The 26,669-nt window shown below is 43.6% G+C and overlaps 1 protein-coding gene across 2 annotated transcripts in view; it reads right to left on the bottom strand.

Annotated features, from left to right (window-relative positions):
* ANO3 (anoctamin 3) overlaps positions 1-26,669 on the bottom strand; it is a 328,242-nt gene that overhangs the window by 174,233 nt on the left and 127,340 nt on the right. For both annotated transcript variants that reach the window (XM_060262282.1, XM_060262283.1), the window contains exon 4: positions 8,566-8,702. In XM_060262282.1, coding sequence (XP_060118265.1) covers positions 8,566-8,702 — 137 coding nt within the window. The remainder of the gene's footprint in view (positions 1-8,565; positions 8,703-26,669) is intronic.

Genomic DNA, 26,669 nt, shown 5'->3' with positions numbered 1-26,669 from the left:
AGGACACACCTTCCTCCTGGGGGGCGATCTGCTGCCTCCGCCTCCAATCCCATCGCTTCCCCTGCGCCTGCCTGCCTGGCTCCAGCTTTGCTTCCAGCAAGCGCTAGGATCACTCCACGCTGCTCCCACCGCAAACCCAGCGCTTCGCGAGCGCCGGCTGTGGAGGGGGCAGCGTGCTTCCTCCGTGCCTGTCTGGCTGGCTCCAGCTCTGATGCTTACAGCAAGCACCAAGATCGCTCCCTCCGCCCTCCAATCCCGGTGCTTGCTTTAAGCATCAGAGCTGGAGCCAGGCAGACAGGCACGGAGGAAGCACCCGCCCCCTCCGCAAACCCAGCGCTTTGCGAGCGCCAGCTGCAGAGGGAGTGGCGTGCTTCCTCTGTGCCTGTCTGCCTGGCTCCAGCTCTGATACTTAAAGCAAGCGCCGGGATCGGAGGGCGGAGGGAGCAATCCTGGCGCTTGCTGTAAGCATGGGGGCAGCATGGAGCGATCCCAGCGCTTGCTGGAAGCAGAGCTGGAGCCAGGCAGGCAGGCGCGGGGGAAGCACTGGGATCGGAGGCGGAGGCAGCGGATCACCCCCCCCCCCCGGAGGAAGGTACATCCTATCGTCCCTTCACTCCATAAGATGCATACACTCCCCCCACTTTTTTTTGGGGGGGGGGGAAGTGCATCTTATGGTCCGAAAAATACGATAGTGGGTTCTATGCACTGAGGTGAGGCTAAAGCAATAACAAGCTCTTTATTGGGTCCAGTATGGCAGGTGGCTGCACTACAAGACTGAGTAAATGGCCAACGGGGCCTGAACTATATACAACTCTGGGTTTCTGTGCAAGCACAGTATTGGGCCATTCAAACCAGCCAGGTTTCTGTGATTGGTCCCGGGCAGCAGGTATTTGGATTCTGTTGCCATTGTCCTCAGTTCCCCAAGCTTGGTCAGTAAGACTCCAAAGAGCCAGGCTGGAACACCCACAATAGTCCTCAGGTAATCCTTAGTCCCCATACATAACACTCTGGTAAGTGGTAAGTTTTATATCTTCCATTTGAGCAGACCCGTCATTTCACTATTAAGTAGCTAGATTTACTAGATGCCATGAGATTCTGGGAATCGATTCATAACTTTGGATAATTTCCTTTTTCTTCCTTCTTTAAAAATTATGATCATTTATTTGTATTATTTCTTGATGTTGTGTGATCTGATTATGCAATTTGTCATAAATGCCTAATAAAAGTTTTTTTTAAAAAATCATTTGATTTGTGTATTTTGCTGCAGTTTTCAGTTTGTTGATTCATTTGTTATTTATTTATTTCATTATATTTATATCTCACCCTCCCCTAACGGGCTCAGGATGATTATTCACATCAGGCCTTGAATTTGAGGATTAAGTTTCTGTGAACATTCTAGTGTAAAATTAAATTGTCTATTAATTTCTAACCAAAACCTTTGGGATTGTCTCTCCTAATATACCCTGTAAGGCCCCCATGTGCCCCTGAAAAGGGCACATTGGGAAAAAGATGTCCCTCACAATGCTTTACCCCCAGTTCATTCATAGTGCAAGTGCCACCCTTGTTTGGCCCAGGAGTGTTCCAGAATGAGGTCTGGACATGTAAAGTACAGCCAAGTTTTGGTTACTGCTGTGTTTTATTGGTTTAATTTATTTTTAATTATGTTTATACAGTATGCTGTACACTGCCCTTAGCCCAGTGTTTCTGGAGGATGGTGGTCTAAAATTGAAATAAATAAACAAAGCAGCATGATAACTGAATACACACATAGAATGAGGCATGTGCATGCCTTTTCTGAAACCGGGGGGAAAAGCAAATGTTGATGTAGTTGTATTACATAGAAGTTTCTTGATGTGCTTCTGCGGTCATGTGCATTGGTAAAAATCCACAAGATGGCCTTGACATGGCTGATCTGGCTACCTGGATCCATGCCATGGTAACTTGAGACTAAACCACTGAAATACACCTTACATAGGATTCCTCTCAAAGTAAACTTGGAGACTCTAGTTGGTGCAGAACACCACAGCTTGAATATTATCGGGAGCTAGTAGAAGCATGCATATTACTGCTATTCTCTAATTACTCCCTTGACTTCGCATCAGTTACTGGCTCAATTCAAGGTATTGACTATCACATACAAAGCCCTTCATGGGCTTGGTCCCTTATATTTCCAGAACTGCCTCTCCCCTCATGCTTTGTCATTACAGCTTCACTCATCTCAGCAGGGCCTTCTGTAAATGAGCAAAATTAACAAAATCTCTGTTGTGACCCCCACTTCATAGGATGGCCTGCCTGATGTTGAAGAAAGACTCCCATTTTCCTGGCTTTCCATAAATGATGAAAAATAGAATTATTCAGGAGGGCTTCTTAACACAGGTAGTAGGGCTGTAGTGTAATGAATTGATTCAGAAAGATGCATTGGTAAATGGATACAGGGCTGTAGATGTACTACTGTATACAATCTGTTGCTGTAAGCATACTTCAGCCTCCCTGAAAAAGTTCCCCCATAGAGAATAATGACTGGCCAATGAGAAGGGATGGTGAGTCTCCAAAGGAAGCTACTTTTAATTTGTGAATGGAAACAAACAGACTACAACAAAAGGTGACAAACGCATAGTATTCAGTAGAAGGGTAGACTCTCATATACTTTCCCCATTTGACCCCCCCAGTCCAGATCTGAAATAAAAATGAAATTTTCCAGGGCACGCTAGTTTTATTTTGGCAACAAGATTGCTAGATACTTAAGAACTGGGTGACAAATTCAGATGAGAATTTTAGAAGGATTCCTAAAAAAATGGGTAAGGGAAAGGAAAGTGAAAGAAAGAAAATGTTTAGAGTAGCTGTTTTAAATTCATGCTTAATGATATTCTGTTCTTACAAAAACATGGAGAAACCCTTCAGTGTGAAAGCAAGATAGGAAACATGTAGATGCAGTGAGGAACTAATGGAATCATCAGATGTGAAGACCCAAAATAGAGACTCAGTACAGTAAAAGCAAATGAAAGAGGAGTAAAATGAACTTACATTGTGGTAAATATTCAGCAGACTAGGAGCAATGAAGAAATGAACCCTGCTTCCACACAAAAGCAAGTTGGTCACTGAAAGTCATCTTCTGTTAATTTGGGTTTTCAGTCCATTAAATAAATTGATTCTCGATGCACAGCAGCCAAGAAGGTCAGAGCGCCTGCTCCGGCTGCAACGCCACTGAGGATGTTCTCCGCAGCTGAGAACGAAACGTCTGGAAGGAAAACTTTCTCCAGTAGAACACGGCACTTGAGCCCGAAAGATTCTACAAACCCTAAATTGATTCTCATCTTAGCTAATTTTTGGTTGTTTCTCAGGTTAATGTAAAACTGGTTTCATGTGGCACCAAGCCCATGAATCCTATATTGCTTTTGTTTTGCAATGATCATCTCCATAAAAGGGTTCTTGTTCAAAGATATATCATTACTTTTATTTAGACCAGAGGTGCTACTTAATGTGCACCACTTATCGAGCAGATCTGAAGATGCTCAGAATCTATCAATAACTGAGCTGAGAAAAATACTAGGAACTTCACCATTCAGTTCCAAGGGGACAACAGATATTGCAGAAATCTCATGGTCAATACTTTGAGCCTAAGGCCTAGAGGAAAACTTGATATGACTGGGCTTCTTGTGCTGGTTGAGAACATGTGAAGGCATCGTGACACAGACTGAGGGCTATGTATTTGTCTACAAAACTATAGTCTTCCCCAGAGAAATAACTACAACTCCTATGAGGCAGTGCAAAAATACAGAGGCAGCAATGTATAATGGTCAGTATGAGTCTACTTACTGGGAAGTATAGGTTAAAATCTCCAGTGTACAAAGGAAATGTGCTGGATGAACTTGGTCTAGGCACACACTCTCAGCCTAATCCACCTCACTGGCTTGTTATTTGTTGTCTAAATAGTTCACATTGCTTTCTTACCAAGAATGACTGAAACATGAAGGCATGAAACAGAGAAAAGGGAGAGAAAAAACCCACTTGCACCCAGGAGAGGCCTGGTATAAGAAGCCAACAAAATGCACACACAAATGTGCACACACACACATACTCGGGCCTGACAGGAGCCCTCTGGAGGGCTTCATCTGTCCCCCGGGCGGCAGGTTTGACACCCTTATATTAATTTCTTTGAAAGAACCTAATCAACAGAAGTAATAGCCTCTCAGCAGCACAAAACTTTTCTTTACAGGTGCAACAACACATTGAAAACAATGTTCTCTCTAAGCTGCAGAGTCTTGTGAGCAAAAATTCTATTTTGTGAACTATTGGCATTAAAGTTGTGAGCTACTGGCATTAAAGTTGTGAGCTACTGCATAAATTATTGTGCTCTGGGGCCATTTTTCCTGAGTTAAGACAAAAATGTGTGAGCTGGAGGCTAAAAATCTGTGAGCTAGTTCACACTAACTCTTAGGGAGAACACTGATTGAAAGGTGTGCCAAGAAACAAAATCCATTGATTACATTAGCTGCTGCCTCTCTGTGGGTGAAACTAGGTATGACATACAGTTGTGCAAATGTTTTCCTAAACAGTGGTTTTTAAAAACAAACTCTAAAGCAGGTGAGAAGTTGTAATATATATCCAAAGCTAGAGCTCTGGTGGATAAGGTTAATTACATCTTTTCCTGCGAATGATTTTCATCCCTTGTCAAAGTCACCCACTGATTATTTTTTTTTGCTCTTTCCCCCACATCCCCCCTTCCCATTATGAGGTCAAAAACAGTCTATAAATGGCAAGTCCATTGGGAAAGAGACAAACACTCTTCTCCAAGGCAAACAGCTCACTTAGATTTCAGCTTCTCATAGCTGCTTTAGGTAAAACAAAACAAAAACCTCAGGTAAAGCATTTATGCAGCTGAATATCACAGGTTGTTTGATTCTGTGATGTGCAATTTTGTAGGGCTGCAACAAGAACAGTAGTTGGTTTTGGGGGGGAAGTGCCATCATGTCACAGCTGATTTATGGCAATCCCATAGGTTTTGTTTTTGTTTTTAAGGAAAGAGACATTCAGAGGTGGCTTGCTTATCCCGGTCAGAGTAGTCTAGCCTGTGGACATTTGGAGTTGGAATCTGGAGAGGACAGGGACGTCAGTATGGGACAATGCCATAAAGTTCACCCTCCACTGTGAGTGTGCATATATGATACAGGTGACATTCAACATTTGCATGGAGGCACACATGATTCTAATGTCCCCACAGTATTTATAGGGTTTTTGGTTTCATGGATATGCAAATCTAGCCTCACAACTTGGGCTGGTTTCTTGCAGACAAAATCTATTGTATGCATATTCTTTTAACAAAATGCTGCAAAAGGGGTTTTATGTCTGTAAAAGACACACAGATTATTGAAATTACTGAGCCTCGACCACACACATTTAACAACCTATAACTATTGTTCAAGGTTCCCTAAAGACTTCAGATGGTTTGTTGTAAAAATCAATGCCTGCCGCACATTCCAGCATTTTCCTTGGTAATCACAAACTTTTTTTTAAACAAGAAGGAAAAAATGCAGAATCATATTATTTCCCCTTTAATAAAAAAAAAATCACACTCTCCCATTTATTTTTTATTGTACTGGCTACAAGTTTCTAACCTTCATCCTATGAGATGTTACATTAAACCAGCAGCACATGTTTAAGACTCTAATTATGACATTTGTTCATTTTTTTTGTTTGGATTTCCTACTGTTACTGAAGGGAATGGATCTAAAAATAGAGAAAAACACAAGGTTATTAGTAATTGGGGGGGGGGGGAGTAAAGCAGAGCAGCGTGCTTCCTTTTGTTACTGATGGAAGTTTGGGCTTGCCTCCCTCATGCCATTCCTAAGTGTCCCATGTCCCCCCAAGCCAGCATTTCAGGGATCTCAGTGTAATGTGGCTGGAGGAAAAGAAGCAGGGAAGTGCTGCTTTGCTGTTAGCTGTGATAAACAGGAAATTTAGCCTGGATCCAGTCTTTTGTTTCTCTTCCAGTATCATGACAGGATGAAATGGATATCACTAAAATCTCATAAGCAATGCTAGGGGGATGTATCTGCAATGTGAATGTGCCTCTTGCACTTCCATTCTTTCCCACTTCAATATGGTGTTCAAGCTTTTTATGATATTTTAGCAAATTGCTAAGCACAATGTATATGTGAAAGACTGATACCTATGCCAGTAATTGTTCTAAAGGCAGGCATTTTTTACAGTCACCAATGCTATTTTTGCATAGGTGCATTTGAAAATGTAAGCAGCTTGTATTGTATAGTGGTTCACATTATTGTACAAGGGTTTTTGCAGTGCTTTATTTCATTTGTTGCAATACAGGGGATATATTGAAGTTATGTCCTTAAATTATCTTCTTTTCATCTAGTCTAGATGAAGCACTATAAGCCTAATGTCTGGAGATGGCTATGGACTGGTTAAGGGTGAATAAACAGAAGCATAATTGAGAAAGATTGTAAATTATTGTGGCAGGAGACTGTGATCTAAATGAATGGGAAAATAGATGTTCTGGACAATATTGTAGACTCCTTGAAGGTGCCTGTGTGATTGGCTGTACTTTGAAAGCTCTTAAATACTGTATAAACATGGAACAAACTGTGAAGTGTTAATAAGTCACAGAGCTGGAGAGACTTTGAGTGACAGGCTGCTCAAATGCATTTTATTGGATAGTGTCATTTGAGAAGAAAGAGTTGGGAACTGACAGGGAAGATAATTCAATTTAGCACTGATGGAGGGAAGTGGCAAGGAAGAGTGGGGAATCATTGTAGACCCACATTTGGGCCAGAGAAAAGGTACAGATCCAGGGGCATAGTCAGGATTATTTAAATCAAGGTATTTTTAAAAATTCAGGGGGCACCTGAATTTTTAAAAAGTGTCCCCCATTTGAAAAAAATCCTGACTATGCCTCCCACCCTACTTTCCCTCCTACTGCCCTGCCCCCACACAGCTTGAGGGCTGCCTTTGCCCCTCTTTCAAATCATGCCGCTGGTCAGTGGGGCCTTTAAATCGCTCAAGGAGGCTGGTGGCTGCTTCTGCTGTGGTCCCGTGTGATTTGAATAACAGGAGGAGGGGGTGGCCTGCAGCCTCTGACATGGCTTGGTTTCCTCCTCCCTCTCCCATGTATGGTTGGGGGCCCAAGTTGGGGGGGGGGGGTCTCACTCAAAAGTCAGGGGCTGGGCCCCCACAGGCTTCCTGTAGCTATGGGCTTAGGCAGAGTTTCTAGTTTAGAGAAGTAATTCCCTGCCTACTTAAAAAGGGAGATAGCTCAAATAGAAGAATGATCCCTGGTTCGTTTAGAGTAAGAATTTGTGTACTAAGTAGTGTATTCCTGCCAAAGAGTCAGTTAAGCTTATCCTGGAATGTTTCGTAGATACTGAAAGTACAGCCTCGCTTCTCAAAGATTTTAGGACCTTTGTGAAAAGTTTAAAACTCTAACTTGCTGGAAACATATGAAATGGAGTTTGTGAATTTATTAAGTTACTTCAAAGTTATTATTGATTCACCTCAGACATTTTACCTCTGATTCCACCTGACCTTTCCCCCTCTATATTGAATGAAATATTTTGTTTATTTTTGAACTTTTGAAAACCTCTCATGTACCATTTTCAGTATAAGTTAAGAGGGTGATCTTGTCTCTTTCCTCAAGTCCCTGAGCTGAGCCAGCTTCAAAATATAATACTGTGACAGGGTGGGACAGTCATAAACCTTCAAATAAGAAGGAAACAGATAAAAGGGGATGCTTAGCCAGAAAGGAAGAAAAGACAGAGGGAAAATCCTCCATGTGAGAGAGGGGAGAGGGCAAAACCACTATAGCTTGGCTCCAGCCTTGCTTCTGGAATTTCAAAGAGTGGTCGAGATTAGGAGTGGTCGAGATTAGGCTCTAGATGATTTTCCATCCATACATAGTGGTAGAACACAGAGATTTGGCTGCTGTCATTCAGTACTGCAGGCTGCTGGACTACAGTAGAGTTATCAGTTTTTAATAATTTAATATAAAAGTAGCACAAGATCAAATAAATGCCCAAATATGATGGCAGGTCAATGAAAACAGTTGTTTCTTTGCCTTTGTCTGCTCTGTCTCTCATGACAAAATAATTCTTCACAGAGCCACATAAATTCAATCATGTATGAGGATCAACACATTTCCTTCATGTCTCTGCACACATGTTGTGGCCAATTTTATTCTACTTTTTCTGAAAATACTGTGCTGGTGTATTATTTCATCTGTGATACGTAAACTAATTGGGATTTGTGGGAATTGAAGGGTGGTCCAGGGTATTCACCTCTGCCCCACTTCTTGGTACTGGAGCTGTGAACACTAACACTTCATATTTAGCTAGCCTCTCTTTTTGCTCCATTTTCTAATATAATCTAGCATTTCATGATTATGATTTATCATTTTGTCTGTCTTACAGTTTTATAGTTTATTATAATTCATGTTTTAAAATAAACAGTATAGCATCTGAAAAAGACCCCTTAAAAACATTCAAGAGGAGATACAAGAGGCCAAGGAGCAACTTTGTCATTACATTTTAACAAGAAGACCATGTAGTTCATTACCTTCAGAGATGACTTAGTCCGAGATTCTGTTTTTTGTTTTGTATGTGTGCTTTGAATAAGCAGTGACTGATCTGTTCGAGAATCATAATTCCCATGTTCTGAATCATCTGTATACGTGTCTTTCTCTCTTCCTATGCCTGAGCGGGAAAAGTACCAAAAACAGATGAACTAATTTGATATTACTATGGCGATATTTTAGCATTGTACAGAAACAATCACCTTAATTAACTGCCCTTATGTAGTTTGTCATATGTTCTTTCAGTCCCCCGCAACCCCCGCAACTCCCTATTTTTAAAGCAAATTCTATTATATACCATAGGCCACACACACGAACATAACATATATACAAATTTAAAATACATCCAAAAATCTGCTCTCCGTTACTGAACTTATCCAAGTGGAAAGCTGGCATCCTTCAACTGTTAAATTTATTCAGGTGCTATAAATAAAGCTGGTAACAAAAATAAAAAGGGAATGCCAAAAGAGGAAGCAAGAGTCTTCTGGATAAAATCTAAACACTTTCCTTTACGTACCATTCATTTTTTGATACCTCAGTATAGTACTCATTACACACACAATACTCTAATAGACTTTATTGAGGGGTGTAGTCAAAATGCTAGGTTGGATCCAGACTAATTTGACAATTTATTCCCTCATCTAGCTGCACACCCATGACCTTCCTCAAGGTCTTTTATCCTCCAGGAGCAGTGTTTCATGAAGACTGATGGACCACAGTGGGAAGTGGAAGCAGGAAAGTTCCATTAAGCCATTAGAAAATTCAGTCTGGAACCATCTGGGTTTGAGAATAAGGAATCTCAAACAATCAAAGTAATATTAAGGATAAACTCACAAACAAACTTTCAGTTCCTTTAAAGAGAAAATACTGTAATGATGATGTGTTATTATCTCGTCTTACATTTGAAATATGTATTTTTACTAAAACACTTGATTTTACTTGTATGTATATTTAGAATATATGTTTATTTATATCTAGAATATTTAGAACCCTGTGGCGCAGAGTGGTAAAGCTGCAGTACTGCAGTCCTAAGCTCTGCTTACGACCTGAGTTTGATCCCGGTGGAAGCTGGGTTCAGGTAGCCGGCTCGAGGTTGACTCAGCCTTCCATCCTTCCGAGGTCGGTAAAATGAGTACCCGGCTTGCTGGGAGGAAAGTGTAGATGACTGGGGAAGGCAATGGCAAACCATGCCGTTAAAAAGTCTGCTGTGAAAACATTGTGAAAGCAATAGCACCCAGAGTCGAAAACGACTGGTGCATGCACAGGGGACTACCTTTATCTTTTTATATTTAGAATATCTGAAAATTATAGATGAATTTATACTTTCCCCTTCCCTTCTCTTCCTTCTGTACTCCACACTTTTAAAAATAAATAAATTGATCATGAACAAACAAACATGAAACAAATTTAATCATGAAAAAAATAGGATTGCCAGATCCTGCCTGGTTGCTGGTGCAGAGATGTTCTAGCATTTTTGGTTAAAAAACCTCTACGGCATGCCAGTGTACAATGTCACTTCCAGTGAAAGTTAGAAGTAGTGTGATTTAGTTGGGGGACACTGTAGGGTTTGCCCCAAACTCTATGGGTTGCCAAAATGCTAGAGCATCCCTGTGTGACGTGACTGGCACGATTATATTGCTTCTAGGTGACATCATTGCACTGGGCACATTGAGTGCCAATGGAGCTCTTTGGGAGTGTGGCTCCCCCCACTGGCCAATCCTGTGCTGGTGGGTAGGAGGCCCTGAAATCTGGAGAAAACCCACCCCAGAAGGAGTCTGGATTGCCTGAAAACAAACATTCAAGAGGAGATACAAGAGGCCAAGGCGCAACTTTGATATAGGGAAGGATTCTGCCTAGGCTGCCAACAATCTGAACAAAAATGTCCTGTCCTTTCAATGGAGGCTTACTGCACTGAAATGGGCAGGTGAAGGTTTTCATGACTTGGAGATAACATCACTTAATTAAAAAAAAAACCAAAACCAAAACACTATCACATTAACCTCTATTAGGGTGGGGGCAGGGGATCCTCAGGTTTGGAGGCCCTCCCCCACTTTAGAGTCATCAGAAAGCTGCAGGGGAAAGGGAAATGTCTGCTGCATACTCCATTATTCCCTATGGAGACTGATTCCCATAGGGTATAATGGTGAATTGATCCATGGGTATCTGGGACTCTGGGGGGCTGTTTTTTGAGGTTGAGGCACCAAATTTGCAGCATAGTGTCCAATGACTCTCCTCAAAACACCCTCCAAGTTTCAAAAAGGTTGGACCAGGGGGCCCAATTCTATGAGCCCCAAAGGAAGATGCCCCTATCTTTCATTATTTCCAGTGGAGGGAAGGCATTTAAAAGATGTGCAGTCTCTTTAAATGTGATGGCCAGAACTCCCTTTGGAGTGCAATTATGCTTGTCACAACCTTGCTCCTGGCTCCACCTGCAGAGTCTCCTGGCTCCACCCCTAAAGTACCCAGATATTTCTTAAATTGGACCTGGAAACCCTACTTAATCTCCAGGCTGCTGGCAATCCTGATTCTGCAGAAGCTCAGTCACTTTGTAGGTGGTGATGCCCTAGGACAGGGGTGTCAAACTGATTTCTTATGAGGGATGAATCTAACATAAATGAGACCTTGTTGGACTGGGCCATGTGTGTACCTATTTAAGATTAAGTCACTATGTAGGTGGTAATGTAGGTACTGTACCTATTTAAGATTTGGCATCCGTCCTAGGATTTGCCCCAAACTCTATGTTTTTTCTTAGAGTTTGGGGCAAACCCTGCAGTGTCCCCCCCCCCCCCCAACTAAATGGCACTACTTCCAGCTTTCACTGGAAGCAACATTGTACACTGGCATGTCATTGATGTACCAGCCCTTGCTCCTCCCATTTCTCCTGGGGATTCCTAGTCACAGCTTGTAACCCTGCTCTGAATATCAGATGTTGGATAAAGACAATGGGGAGGGATCTACTTTCATACTCTTCTTGTAAGCTTCCCAGAAGCATATTGTGGTATGGCTGTTAGATCCTTGATCTAATCCAGCAGAACTCATCACAACTTTCTATGTTCTCAATGCAAACAAAACTCTAATGAATGTTCACAGGCACTGGAACACTCATGTTCATACCAATCAGGTTACACTACTAAAATAAATGAAAATGTTTGCATGCACAGCAATTTATGTATTTATGTGCTTACTTCATTTATACCCTGTCTCTCTTCCCAGTAGGGGTCCTAAGAGACTTACATCATTCTCCTCTCCTCCCATTTATCCTCACAACAAGCCTATGAGGTAGGTTAGGCTGAGAGTGTGTGATTGGTCCAAAGTTACTCATCCGGTTTTCATGGCAGAGTGGGAATTCAAACCTGGGTCTAGTCTCAAAGCACAGTTTTGCAGACTTATTTTAAGGTGAGAGCTGTGTAGAGGTTAACCTGTATATTATACCAAAGGAATTGCTAGCCTAATCAATGAACTGACATTATCTAGACAATATTAAGGGAAATAATCTCAATTTGCTTTTCTTTATAGTGCTGAAATGAAGATCACCACACTGATGAATGGATTATGGGGAAAAATCATATCAAGCATATTGCAACGCTCTGCTCAGTGTAATAAGCATTTGTTTGACTGCAATAAGCTTTGTTCTCTCTGCAAGAGAGCTTGTACTAAAAATAATGCTCTACTTAGCAAATGGTATATCAGCATCTCATTCCACACTTAAGAGTTAGTGATTTTCTGGTGTACCAGGCATAAATGAAGATCCTGAGAGCAGACAATTTTTTAAAATGTAACGTGCCATTAAGTCGCAACCAACTTATAACAGCCCCAGCAAGGGGTTTTCAAGGCAAGTGATTCAGCAGAGGTGGTTTGCCATTGCCTTCCTCTGCAATATCTTCCTTTGAGGTCTCTCCTTCGAGATTCCAATCCTGCTTAACTTCCAAGATCTGAAGAGATCAGGCTATACTACACCGTGCCACATTCTCTAATTTCTTCTTTACTACTTTGTAAAAAAGAGAGGAACTTAATGCAAACTTTTCTCTTTTTTTCTCAGCAAAAGAAAATGTTGCTGTCACTTTGAGATGATAAATGTAATAGACATTTTAAAAACCTTCATTGTGGTACTTCTAAACACTTTCTAACAGCATGGTCAACTTTATACCCTTTTTACAAAATCTTTAAATCTTTACAAAATATTTAACAAAATCTTTAAACCTTTACAAAATGTATAAATAATTTAAAATCTGTGACACAGGTTTCCTTTGCATCTAATATGTTACACATGGGTTCTGAATATCACTGGGCCTTGTTTACAATTCTAATATGTTTTGGGTTCAGTCAAGGTCTACTCAGATTAAGTCTTAAGTTATTCAGTGAGGCATCTTCCCAGGAAAAATGACTTTAGGGTAGTAGCTTTTGTGCGAAAATATATGGTAACCATCAAATTACAACATTATCCCACTCCTTGGAATAAAGGCACATGATGGAATGAAATAGCTATTACTATGGACCAAAAACCGTATTATTTACAGATCTGCAATCCATTGCAATCCATTAACAATTTAACTCCAAGCTTCCTTCTAAGTGCAGATAAATGCAACAACCATTATAAAAAGGAGGTGGTTGAGCCAAACAGTCTTAGCTATACCCTTTGAGCCTTCAAGTGGACAAGGCCATTGGCTTCCCAAGCCAGACCTCCTTAAGTCAATGAGGAATGAAAACTGGCTCACCATTTCAATGGTTTAAGGTGCCCAATTGTGTTTTCTAAGTGCCTTTCCCCCTATATCTCTTATTGAACCTGCCTATTTATTTATTATGTATTTAATTTATATCCCGCCCTCCCCGCCAAGGCAGGCTCAGCGCGGCTAACAATATGAGGGTCAGCAATAGCATGCCCAACCATTTAACAGTAAATATAAACAATATTAAATATAAAAAATGTTAAAGCATTAAAACATTTAAAACATCTGGTGCTAATTCGACTCTTACAACACTGCCACAAGGCAGGCCAAACGCTAGGAACTTGGAGATTGGCTGTGAGGCTTTTGTGGAATTTTTTGCAGATAAAATCTTGTCGCTCCATCGTGACCTCCCCACCACATTGGAGACAGTATGTGAACTTGAGGCCCCATGCCTGTCTTCTGGACCAGTTCTGGATTGCTTTGACATACTCAACCTAGAGGAAGTCGACAGAATTCTCTCTATTGTGCGACCAACAACTTGTGATCTGGACCCCTGCCCCTCTTGGCTAATTAAAGCTTGCCAGAGAAAGCTTAGATGCCCTGTACGGGACATTGTAAATAGATCCCTCTTGGAGGGGATTTTTCCAACGCCTCTAAAAAAGGCTATGGTCCATCCCCGCCTGAAAAAAGTTGCATCAGACCCGGCCGAATTGGCAAATTACCGGTCAGTCTCGAATTTACCCTTTTTGGGTAAAATTATTGAGATGGCAGTAGCATTAAAGCTACAGAGTTTTCTGGATGATGCTTCCATTTTAGACACCCACCAATCTGACTTCTGCCCAGGTCATGAGATGGAGACAGTGCTGGTCGCCCTGGTGGATGACCTCCAGTGGCATCTGGATCGAGGTGGCTCGGCGGTGCTGATGCTGTTAGACCTATCGGCTGCGTTCGATATGGTCGACCATCGGCTACTGACCTGCCGCCATGTCGACGTGGGAATTCAGTGGTTGGCCTTGCTATGGCTTTCTTCTTTCCTTGATGGTTGGGAACAAAGGGTGGCGATTGGGGGAGAACTGTCCCAGAGGCACACACTTAACTGTGGGGTGCCACAGGGGGCGGTGCTCTCCCCAATGTTTTTAACATTTACATGCGCCCCCTTACCCAGATTGCCCGGAGGTATGGGTTGGGTTGTTACCAATATGCTGATGACACCCAGCTCTATCTACTGATGGATGGCTGGCCTGACTGTGTCCCAGAAAATCTGGATTTAACGTTGTAGACTGTGGTGGGATGGCTCAGGCTGAGTAGGTTAAAGCTAAATTCAGCGAAGACAGAGGTCCTTTGCCTGAGTCGGGGCGGTCTGGGTAAGGAAATCCCCCTCCCAGCAATTGACGGTGCGCCACTGAAATTGGTGCACAAGGTCAAAAGCTGCTGGAGCCTGCCTTAACAATGAATGCCCAGATAGCAGCCACTGCTAAACTGCTTTTTTCCATCTTAGGCGGGTGAGGCAGTTGGCCCCCTTTCTGGAGTGCGATGACCTGGCAACAGTGATCCATGCAATGGTCACCTCAAGGTTGGATTACTGTAACACCCTCTACATGGGACTGCCCCTGTGCCGAACCCGGAAACTGCAGCTGGTGCAGAACATGGCAGCCAGGTTATTGGGGCTCCCTAAATGGGAGCACATACAGCCGGGGCTGCGGGAACTGCACTGGCTGCCAATAGTGTGCCGGATTCGTTACAAGGTGCCGGTTATTTCCTTGAAAGCCCTATATGGCCAAGGACCTGCCTACCTTAGAGACCGTCTTTCCCCATATACTTCCCAGAGGGTGCTTCGATCCGGTTCACAAAATCTACTGGTAATCCCTGGGCCGAAGGAGGCCAAACTGAAGGTCATGAGGGAAAGGGTCTTTTCGATCGCTGCCCTCCACTGGTGGAACCAACTCCCAGAGGAAATGTGGGCCTTGCGGAATCTTGGTCAGTTCCACAGGGCCTGCAAAACTATCCTCTTCCAGCTGGCCTTTAATTGATACGAAGCCTACATCATAGATGGAATACCGTCACACTGTAAAATCTAACAAGATAATATCTAGATCTGAACACTAAATGATATGTTGTTTAATCTCTAAATATATAATTTTATAGAATGTACTATTTTATATGTATTGTTTTCGTGTTTTAACAATTTATTGATAACATATGGTCACAAAACTTAATTATAAATTTTCTATACTAACCCATATGATATTTCATTCCCCCCTCTCTCCAATGTTTGACTTCCCCGAAGTTATAAATTTAAGTTAAATACTAAAGGTACCACTAACCAATCAAAGTTCAATATTTTTTTTTCTCCTTAATACTAAAAAATTGTCCAGTGTCTTTTTACATTCCACTTTTTCTCCATATATCCTTTAAATTTCTTCCACTCCTTTTTGAATATTTCTAAATCATAGTCTCTTAAAGTTCTAGTTAGTTTGTCCATCTCACTCCACGATAAGACTTTCACAATCCAATCCCATTTTTCTGGTATTTTTCCTTGCTTCCACAGCTGCGCATACAATGTCCTAGCAGCTGAGAGCAAATACCAAATTAAAGTCATGTCTTCCTTTGGAAATTTTTCTAATTGTAATCCAAGCAAGAAAGTCTCTGCAGTTTTTTTTAAATCATAACCCAAAATTTTGGAGATTGTTTTAATTCTGTGAAGTTTTATGCTGTGAGCCGCCCTGAATCTGCTTTGGCGGGGAGGGTGGGATACAAATAAATAAATAAATATCCAAACAACAAGATATTAGTGGTGGTAATCAGACTATTCGATTTTTTTAACTTCTGGAGGTCCCAGACAAGCCACTGGTGGTGTTTCTGGGCCCAATCCATCGCTGTTGTTGTCATTATGAAAAAGCGTGGTGGAAGAATGCCATTATGCAGGCCCTGCAGAACTGTGTGAGCTCTTGCAGGGCCCTCACCTCCTCCAGCAACTCATTCCACCAGCTAGGAGCAGTGATGGAAAAGGCCCTGGCTCTTGTTGACGAAAGCCTTGCTTCTTTGATGCTGAGGACCATCAACCGGTTTTGGGTTCCGGACCAAAGTGCTTGCTGGGGCATATATGGGAAAAGGCGATCCCTAAGGTATGCAGACCCCTGGCCATATAGGGCTTTAAAGGTGATAACCAGCACCTTGAAGCAAATCCGGTTCACTATCAGTAGCCAGGGCAGTGCTTTTGGCCCAGGCCGAATGTGCTCCCGTAAAGGAACTCCCATTAACAACCTGGCTGCAGCATTCTGCACTAGCTGGAGTTGCCTGATTTGGGACAAGGGCAGCCCCATGTAGAGGGAATTGCAGTAATCTAATCTCAAGGTGACCGCACCATGGATCACAGTAGCTAAGTCATCACAATCAAGAAAGGGAACCAACTGCCTTACCATCCACAGATGGTAAAAAGCTGACCTGGCAGTGGCAGTTACTTGAGCCTCCATCGTTAAGGAGGCATCCAAGAGCACTCCTAAGCTTTTAACCTTGGGCACCGGCATAAGCTGCGCCCCATTGAACGTCGGTAAATGGACCTCTGGTCCCAGACCATGGCGACTTAGGTACAGGACCTCCGTCTTTATCAGATTTAATTTCAGTCCACTCAGCCTGAGCCACCCTGCCACAGCTTGTAATGCTGCAGACAGATCTTCTAGGGTGGAATTGAACTGGCCACCCATCAACAGGTAGAGCTGGGTGTCATCAGCATACTGGTGACAACCCAGCCCATGCCTCTGGGCAACCTGGGCGAGGGGGAGCATGTAGATGTTAAATAACATTGAAGAAAGAAACGCTCCCTACGAGACTCCACAAATAAGTGGGTGTCGCCTGCATAGTTCTTCCCCTAGTGCCACCCTCTGTCCCCAACCATGGAGAAAGGAGGAAAGCCACTGCAAGGCTAACCCCTGGATTCCAGCACCGGTGAGGCGACAGGTCAGTAACTGATGATCAACCGTGTCGAATGCTGTAGACAGGTCTAATAACATCAGCACTGCTGAGCCACCTCTATCCAGGTGCCTCTGGAGGTCATCTGTGAGGGTCACCAGTAACATCTCCATCCCATGGCCCGGACGAAAACCGAATTGATATGGGTTTAGCAAGGGAGCGTCATCCAGAAAACTCTGGAGCTGCACTGCCACAGCCCTTTCAATAATCTTGCCTAAAAACGGCAAGTTGGACACCGGCTGATAGTTTGCCAATTCAGCTGGGTCCAAAGATGGCTTTTTTAGAAGGGGATGAACCACAGCCTCCTTAAGAGGCCAGGGAAAGGTTCCCTCAAGAAGGGACTGGTTGACAGTTTCTCTTAGGGGAGCCCGTAGCCCCTCACGGCCAGCTTTTATTAGCCAAGAGGGGCATGGGTCCAGCCTACAGGTAGTTGGGCGTACAGTAGAGTGTATTCTGTCAACTTCATCCAGGCTGAGTGGAGTGAAAGAATCCAAAACTGGACTAGAAGACATGCTCGGAGCCTTGAGTTCTGTTACTGTTTCTAAAGTGACTGGGAGGTCGTGGCGGAGCAACAGGACTTAATCTGCGAAGAAGTTTGCAAAGGCCTCACAGTTGACATCTAGTTCTCTAGCATTTGGTATACCCATTGGTAGGGTAGTTAGAGAACAAATTGTTCTAAATAATTGTGCTGGGTGCAAGTTCACAGACACAATCATGGCTGTAAAGTATACTTTCTTAGCGGCCTTGACCACCATCTCATAGGTTCTCATAAATGCCCTTTATGCTGCTCTTGTCAATTCATCACTGGCTCATCACCACTGCCTCTCTAGTCGTCTGAGCCTCTGTTTCATTTGCCGTAGCCCCGGCGTATACTAGGGTGCCAGCTGTGTATGGGGGCGCAGAAGGCACCTGGGAGCAATTTCATCAATGGCCGTGATGAGCCTGTTTTTCCAGGTCTCCACTAGTTCATCTAGGGAATCGCCAGGGGGCCAAGGATTCCGAAGAGTCATCTGAAACTGCATAGGGTCCATTTGGCTCCATTGGCAAGCAAAAATACGCTCACCGCCCAAGCAGGGTTGGAGTGGGACATTCAGATGGGCCTTCAGGGCATAGTGGTCCGACCACGGCACTGCATTTGCAGTAATTCAGTCCACTGTCATTCCTGCCACAATGATCAAATCCAGGATGTGACTGGCTTGATGGGTGGGAGTTGTTACATATTGAGAGAGTTCTAGCACCGCCATGGATGACACCAGGTCCGACGCCAATGTGGAGCCCACGTCATCGGCATGGATGCTGAAGTCACCCAGGACCAGAAGTCTAGGGTGCTCCAATGCCCAGCCTGCTATAGCCTCCACAAGGGCCGGCAGGGTGTTGGCCAGTGCAAAGGGCGGTCAGTACACCAGCCAAATAGCCAAACTCTCTTGCGCCTCAACCAACATGCCAGCACATTCAACACAAGTGATCCTAGCAACTCCTCCCCCCCTCCCGTCTGCTGGTCCATGATTGGTGGAGCACTGAGAACCCAGGAGGAGCTACTTGGGAGAGAGGAACTGTCTCCTCCTCTCACATCCAGGTCTCAGTCACGCAAGCCAGGTCTATATTCTACTCCTGCAGGTATTCTCGCAGGACAGAGGTCTTATTATTAATAGACCTGGCATCACACAGCACCAATGATGGAGGCGGATACTTTAACTTGGTCCCACTGCTTGCAACCGTTGGGATGGGATGCAGGCTGGAAGGAGGTCGAGCATTCATGCATCTCGGCCTCCTTCCCTTACATAAGCTCCTATTCCCACTGCTATACTTTCCCCTTCCCAGGAGCACCAGGATCTCCAGCTCAGTCATCTCACATCAGCGACCTTCGCAGGAGCCTCAGACCAATCAAGATGGAGCACTGAGTAACCACACTATTAAACCAACCGTTCAATACCTGGTATACTCCAACTTGGTAATATAATATTGCACTAGTTTCGTTTTTCCTATTTCCCACTAAATCTGATTAGATTCCCAATTTATGTCTACCCACTAAATTAATATAACATCTTACCCAATGCTAATTTCTCCTTCTTAATTTAGTACTGTAATAAATTAATAAATTAAATCTAATTAATCAGCAGTTCAATCATATTTAGTGTCTAAATATTCTCAACATTTAATTAAATAGACCAAATAAATACTAACCCACTAAATCAATTACTAAAACCCTCTCAACAGCCAATTAATAAATAAGTCAATCAGTACTAACAAAAATCCAATTAATTTCAAATTAGCAAATACATATAATTAGTTTAGTATCAATTTCATTCCAATTGATTAAATTTATCTCTAATCAGGCTCAGCGAGTTGTAAAAATCAGCAGCAATTAATAAATTAATTAACTATTGTGCCCTCTTTATAATAACATAAGCAGCTCAAATCAATTAATAGTGGAGAGACAAACATTTCTTTTCCAAGCTAATCAGAAAACAGGCAAAAATTCTACTTGGGCCAAGGTGGGAATAAGAGATTCCATTGCTGCTGTAAATAGGGTAGACTGAGAGACTATGTCATATAGGTATGGCTGTGCTGGCCCATAGGATAGCCAGGCTAGCATTTATTTACTTATTTGATTAATTTAATCTATACCTCACCCTTCCCATTAAAGCAGACTCAGGGCAGTTTACAAGGCCAATTGGCAAAACAGTAGGATTAAAACACTAAACAACTATAAACAATAAAACAATAGAGGTGCTATTAATACTATATTACTATTGATAATGGCAGAGATGGTAAAAGGCTCATTTGGCAGTGGCTGCTGTCTGGGGCTCCATTGTTAAAGAGGGATCCAGAAGCACTCTCAAGCTCTTCACCCTCAGCACCAACACAAGTGGCACCCCATCAAAGGCCAGGAGTGGGATTGCATTTTCGGTCTGCCATGACTTACATATAGGACTTTTGTCTTTGTCAGATTCAATTTCAGTTGAGTCAGCCTGAACCATCCCACCATGACTTGTAGCACCAGGTCCAAATTTTCTAGGAGACCACCCACCCACCAACAGATAGAGCTGGGTGTAATCCACATATTGATGGCACCCTGTACCTCTGGGTGATCTAGGCAAGGGGGTTGCATGTAGATGTTGAATAACATTGGGGAGAGAACAGCCCCTTGTGGCACTCTGCATATGAGTGGGAGTCTCCAGGATGACTGCTCCCCTATTGCCACCCTTTGTCCCTAACCCTGGAGAAAAGAGGAAATACACTGTAAAGCTGACCCCTGAATCCCAGCATCAACAAGGCAGTGGAACAGTAACTGATGGCTGACCATGTTGAACACAGCTGACAGGTATTACAGCAACAACAACACTGAACCATCTTTATTCAGATGCCTCTGAAGATCATCTATGAGGGCAACCAGTACTGTCTCTGTCCCATGCTCAGGCAAAAGCCAGATTGGTATGGATCTAATATGGAAGCATCCTCCAGAAAACTCTGCAGCTGAACTGCCACCACCCTCTCAATGATCTTGCCCCAAAAAGACAGATTTGACACTGGTCAATAATATGTCAGTACAACTGGGTCTAATGATGTTTTTTATTTTTTTTAATGAGACTATGGACCACTGCCTCCTTAAGCAGTCTAGGGAAGATCCCTTTCCATAGGAACTTTTTGACAATTTCCCTTAGAGGGTTCCATAACTCCATCTGGCTAACTTTAATCAGCCATGATGGGCATGGGTCAAAACTACAAGTAGTTGGGTGTACAGTAGAGAGAACTCTGTTAACTTCCTCCAGGCTGAGTGGAGTAACTAAGTTAGAAAATTAAGTAAAAGAAAAAAAGAAAAAAGTAAAATAAAAAAAATTAAGTAATATATATATATATAAAACCTGACCAGAAGTTGTGCATGGAGCCTCAAACTCATTCATTGTTTCAACTATACTGGGAAGGTCATGGAGGAGTGACAGGACTTTATCTCCCAAAAACTTGCAAAAGCCTCACAGCTTATTTCCAATTCTCTAGAGTTTGGTCTGCCTTGTGGCAGAGTAATAAGAGGCCAGATTGTATTAAATAATTGTGCTGGGCATGAGTTCGCAGAAGCAATCATGGCCATATAGTAAACTTTCTTTGTGGTCTTGCCACATCTTAGGTTCTCACAAATGACCTATAAGATGTTCTTGTCACTTCATCAGAAGCACGCTGCCACTACCTCTCTACCCATCTGAGCCTCTGTTTCATCAACCACAGCTCTGGGGTGTGGCATGGTACCAACTTTGAATGGAGGCACAGAGGGCACCGGAGAGCAATCTCATCAATGGCCACAGAGAGTCAACTATTCCAGTTCTCTGCTAGCTCATCCAATGAGCTGCCAGGGGGCCAAGGATCCTGCAGAGCCATGTGGAACAGCTTAGGGTCCATTTGGCTCTGTGGGTGTGCTAAAATACGCTCGTTGACTAAACAGGAGTGAGGTGGGACATTCACCTGGGCCTTCAGAGCATAGTGGTTTAACCATGGCACTGCCTCTGCAGTAATTCAGTCCACTGTAACCCCTGCTGCAAAGATCAAATGCAGTGTGTGTCCAGCCTGGTGAGTGGGAGTCATTACATGTTGGGAGAGTCCCAGTGCTGCCATGGATGACAGTAGGTTTGCCACCTGAGTGGAGTTCACATCATCAGCATGGACGTTGAAGTCACCCAAGACAAAAAGCCTGGGATGTTCCAGCATCCAGCCTGCTATAGCCTCCACCAGGGATGATAAGGCATTGGCTGGTGCATTAGGTGCTCAGTACACCAGCCAGATAGCTAAACCCTCCACAACATCCCACATCAATCTGGCGCACTCTATGCTGGTGATCTTTGGAGATGGGAGAGCTCGGAAGGAGTAAGCATCTCAGACAAATAGAGCCACCCCTCCCCCCCCATCTGCTAGTTTGTGACTGGTGAAGGACTGAGAACCAAGGGGGAGCCAATTGGGAGAGGACCACTGTCTCCCCATCTCACACCCAGGTCTCAGTCATGTAAGCCAGGTCCTCGTCCTGCTCCAGCAGGAAGTCCCATAGGACTGGGGTTTTATTATCAATGGACCTGGCATTACACAACCCCAATATTGGAGGTGGGTAACTTAACCTTGCCCCGCTGTCTGCGATCATTGGAATGGGACACAGGCTGGAAGGGGATCGAGTTTTCAGACATCTAAGTTCCCTTCCTTTGAATATATGCCTGTTCCCACCACTATACTTTCCCTTAGTCTTATGGCTCACAATAAAAAAAATTCTTAACTTTTCAGTGAAAACATTGCATTTGCCATCCTCCATTAGGGTTGCCAAGTCCAATTCAAGAAATATCTGGGGACTTTGGGGGTGGAGCCAGGGGACTTTGGGGGTGGAGCCAGGAGACATTAGGGGTGAAGCCAAGATCAGGCTGTGACAAGCATAACTGAACTCCAAAGGGAGTTCTGGCCATCACATTTAAAGGGACGGCACACCTTTTCAATGCCTTCCTTCCATAGGAAATAATGAAGGAAAGGGGCACCTTCTTTGGGTGCTCATAGAATTGGACCCCTCTGGTCCAATCTTTTTGAAACTTGGGGAGTACTTTGGGGAGAGGCACTAGATGCTATGCTGAAAATTTAGTGCCTCTACCCCCAAAAACGGCCCCCCAGAGCCCCAGATACCCGCGGATCAATCAAACTCGGCCATGTAAAAGGGGCTTGAACAAAGTGCAGAGAGGACTGTACCTAAAAGGCAACAGGGCACAGCACAAAGAAGAAGGGGAACTCACAAGCATGTAAGAGGGTGCAAGGACAGGGAAACACGCACAAGGGAGAAAACTGAACGAAGCCATCAAGTAGCACCTTTAAGACCAATGAAGTTTTATTCGGAATGTAAGCTTAAAGCACCTGAAAGCTTATATTCTCAATAACATTTTGTTGGTCTTAAAGGTGCTGCTTGACTCTGCTTTGTTCTGCTGCTTCAGACCAACAAGTCTGCTTTCCTGGATTTATCTACAAGGGAGGAAATTGTAAGAGCTCTCTATAGGGGAGCAATATTAGCAATTTCCAACCACGACTCGAGTTGAAGCATGCTGGGGTGTCCTTTGGATCATGCTGTTAGGAAAAAGCACGGGGAGATGCCCCCGTACCCTGCGCACAAGTTCTCAATATATGCTTGGGAAAAATGAGCAAAGCAGATAATGACAGGGACTATTTAGTGGTTTCAGGGTGGGCTCTCCATACACATTTGGCAGTGAAGTCAAAGCAGTAGGGAATAATCTAGGACACCGAGTACAGTGCGAGGGACTTTCCCTCCCCTCCTTTCCCCCGACTTACTGAGCATGAGGACAGGGTGTGGGCCCATCATCTTCATGATGAGGGGAGTGAAGAAACTGGCATGGAACCTTCTGGAGGAGGAAAGAGAGGGAGGGAGGAAAAAGCGCCGCTTCGCCGCGCCCGGACAACCTAACACTCTCGGGGGGCGCTCCTCCAAGCCCACCTCCGCATCCTCTCAAGTGCGCATGCGCTTGCAGCACCCGCCTCCATATCGGCAGAGGCTGTTCCGTTGTCCACTTTAAGGGAAAGGGGAGAAATGGAGAGGTAGAAAAACTAGACAACTTTCCATTTCCCGCGCGCCACCAGAGTATGCAAAGGGAGCGGCGGTGCTTGAAATCTGTATGGTTTTGGCCCCCTTTCATCCTGTCATTCCTCCTGGGTTCGGCTCAGAGCCAGAAGTGCTTCTCAGGAAAAAACTCCACCGCTGTGAGTGGCAACCTCTAGCAGCCAATGCTTGAACTGGCTGAGCCCATCTCGGAGGAGCAGCTAGGGTGAGCGGACGCCCGCTCCGAGATGGGGCGGCTCGCCACTTGGCGCCGTTTCCCCCCTTTCCCCCCACTTCCGTTTTTTTGGGGAGCGGGGGAAGAGGCTGGAAATTCTGGGGTCCCCTGCCAGGGCGGGAAGGTTGGGAAGCCTCCATTGCTAAGGTTGCCAGTTCCAGGTTGGGAAATATTTGAAGATTTTGGAAGTGGAGCATGAGAAGGATAGGGTTTGAGGAAGGGAGAGGCCTCAGTGGTATATAATATCATAGAGCTTGCCCTTTGAAACTACCATTTTCTCCAGATGAACTGATCTCTGTCACCTGGTGTGAAGAAAGCACCCTGTTTTCTCCCAATGGTTAAAGTAAGTATTAGTAGATCTAGTCCAGCTTGCAGGTGTCCATAATTAGATCTCCCTGCACAGGGCCCCCCTCCTGCCAACATCATCCTTATATCTTCAAGGCCAGATTCAGGAATGTGATAATGGGCTCATCATGAGAACCTGTGGTCAACTAGATGGGAGGGGAGATAGGAATAATGTCATAATCTTCTAGAGGGTTTCAATGAGTGGGTGCCCTGCTTGCATCTGAAAGACTACTTGACACAGATGGCAAAAGGCTATATTTAAGCCATAGACAAGAGGAAAGTCATCTAACTTTGTGATTCTACAGGACAGTGGTCTCACTATGTCAAGCCTCATTGCAATAGACAGCTATGTGGATAATACCTGAGCCTCTAGTTTGGTCTGTAATATCTAGAAAGTGTTCCATCTACTACCAGGTAGAGAAGTATCATTAGAAATGTTAGCTTTGTTATTTTCTTGTTGCAAGAATTTAGAGACTGATGCCTAGTATTATCTTATTATTTAAGCATTTAATAAACCTTCATATATTTTACCAAAGTCTGGTTTCTTGTATACATATAGCTCTGAGAACCCCATCTCTCTGTGTTGCATGCATTCCTAAGGGCTGGTGGCTCAGAGAGACCCAGACTTGGGTCACATCTGGATATCAGTTATAATAGGAGATCTCCAGCAATCATCTGATGGTTGGCAACCCTATTCATTGTTGTTGGCTTGTTCGTTTCCTTTCACTAAATGGCTTCCTTTGCACAAGGCCCCCCTCCCTTTCAGTTGGTCTGCCATTCCTTCACAGAACTCCCCCCCCCCCCCCGCCTGCCATTATTTCTTCTGAATGACTTTCAGGGAGGCTGGAGCAGCTCTTTTTCAACACCAACCATTGGGTGTCAGCCAAATGACACCAAAACAGCAGACTGAGTGCTGCATGTCCTTTAAAGAACCCTCAAATTTCAAGCGAATTGAACCAAGAGTTAGAATTGTATGGGTCCTTGAACAACTGTCCTCAGCCTCCACAAAGCAGTGAGTGAACAGCAGCTCTGCAGGTTGTCTTCAAAGGTGATTGGCTAAAGTGCTTTGTGCTCCTCCCTTGAAGGATCTGATTGGAAAAGCAAAATGTCATTGCCCTTGAAATATGTTATGAAGAAAAAAGATGAAGCATGGCACTTTCATGGTAAGTATGCAAACTCAACAAACAAACAAACATGGATTGTTTCTTTGTTGTTGTTGTTATTCCAATGACCCTGATTTTGCATTACCTATCTGGGAAATCACTATACTGGGAGAAATTAGCTATTTCCATGTATATTTTCAGCTCAGCAATTTCATTATTCTTGTTGGACTAGGTGAACCACTGAGATGATCTAGTAGGGCTGTTCTTACATCCTTACTAATTCCCTTCACTCCCATCCCTAGTCTAATTGAGTACTGAAAACCAAGAAGTGAACAAATTAGCAAACCAGTCTGTGCAATTAAACTGTATAGATCAAAGCTTTCTTGATAAGCTCATCTCCTGTGCAAAATGCCTCTTATATAACATGAATAAGTAGCTGGGAAGGGACATTCACAGCATTAATTGGCCTGCCCCACTTTTTTTCAAAGGAGGCACAAGGCAGGATTGGCCAGCTTCCTGCTCATGATTAGAGTCATTTATGAGAAGGTAGTCCCTCATACAGCCTTTTGTTGCTGTGGTTGGCCCACCCCTGCACCTGTGAAATAGCATGAGATTCACTGGTTGCTATTGAGTGCCAAGCAAGAATTTGGGAGGACTCCTCTGATTGGCTTTTGGAGAAACCTTTTTCTAACAGCTTTGCAATGTCTCTGAAGGAGCGTTGTGATGGACTATCCTTTAAAAACTCATAAGTGCTGTATAAACATGTAATGGACTGTGAAGGATTATTGCCTCACAGAACCAAAGGGCCTTGTGTGACAGGCTGCTCAAAGGAATTTGGTTAGAGTCAGTTGAGCAGAAAAACTTGGGAACTGACTGCTGAAGTTTGAGTTTAGCCTTGACTGTGGAAAGTTTAACACTGAAAGTGAAAGGGTGGGATAGCCATATATCTTCAAATAAGAAGAAAATAGATAAAGGAGGTAAAATACTTCTTGCAAAGCATTGGAAAGCTACCAAATTGCCATCTCTGACTTTATGGTTTCAGAAGGTTTGGGAAATTATAATCCAAGACAAAATTGCCTCTCAACTCATTTTAGGGGATAATCCTAGGATAGGAGAATACTTTGTAGAAAAGTGGTTTCTTTTTTTAGACTTTGTAAATAATAATCCGTCACAGAAAAGTGTAATGCCAAAGAAATACCTA

Source organism: Heteronotia binoei, chromosome 21 (genome assembly GCF_032191835.1).
Source record: "Heteronotia binoei isolate CCM8104 ecotype False Entrance Well chromosome 21, APGP_CSIRO_Hbin_v1, whole genome shotgun sequence".
Lineage (NCBI taxonomy): Eukaryota > Metazoa > Chordata > Lepidosauria > Squamata > Gekkonidae > Heteronotia > Heteronotia binoei.
This window is presented reverse-complemented; position numbering and strand designations above follow the sequence as displayed.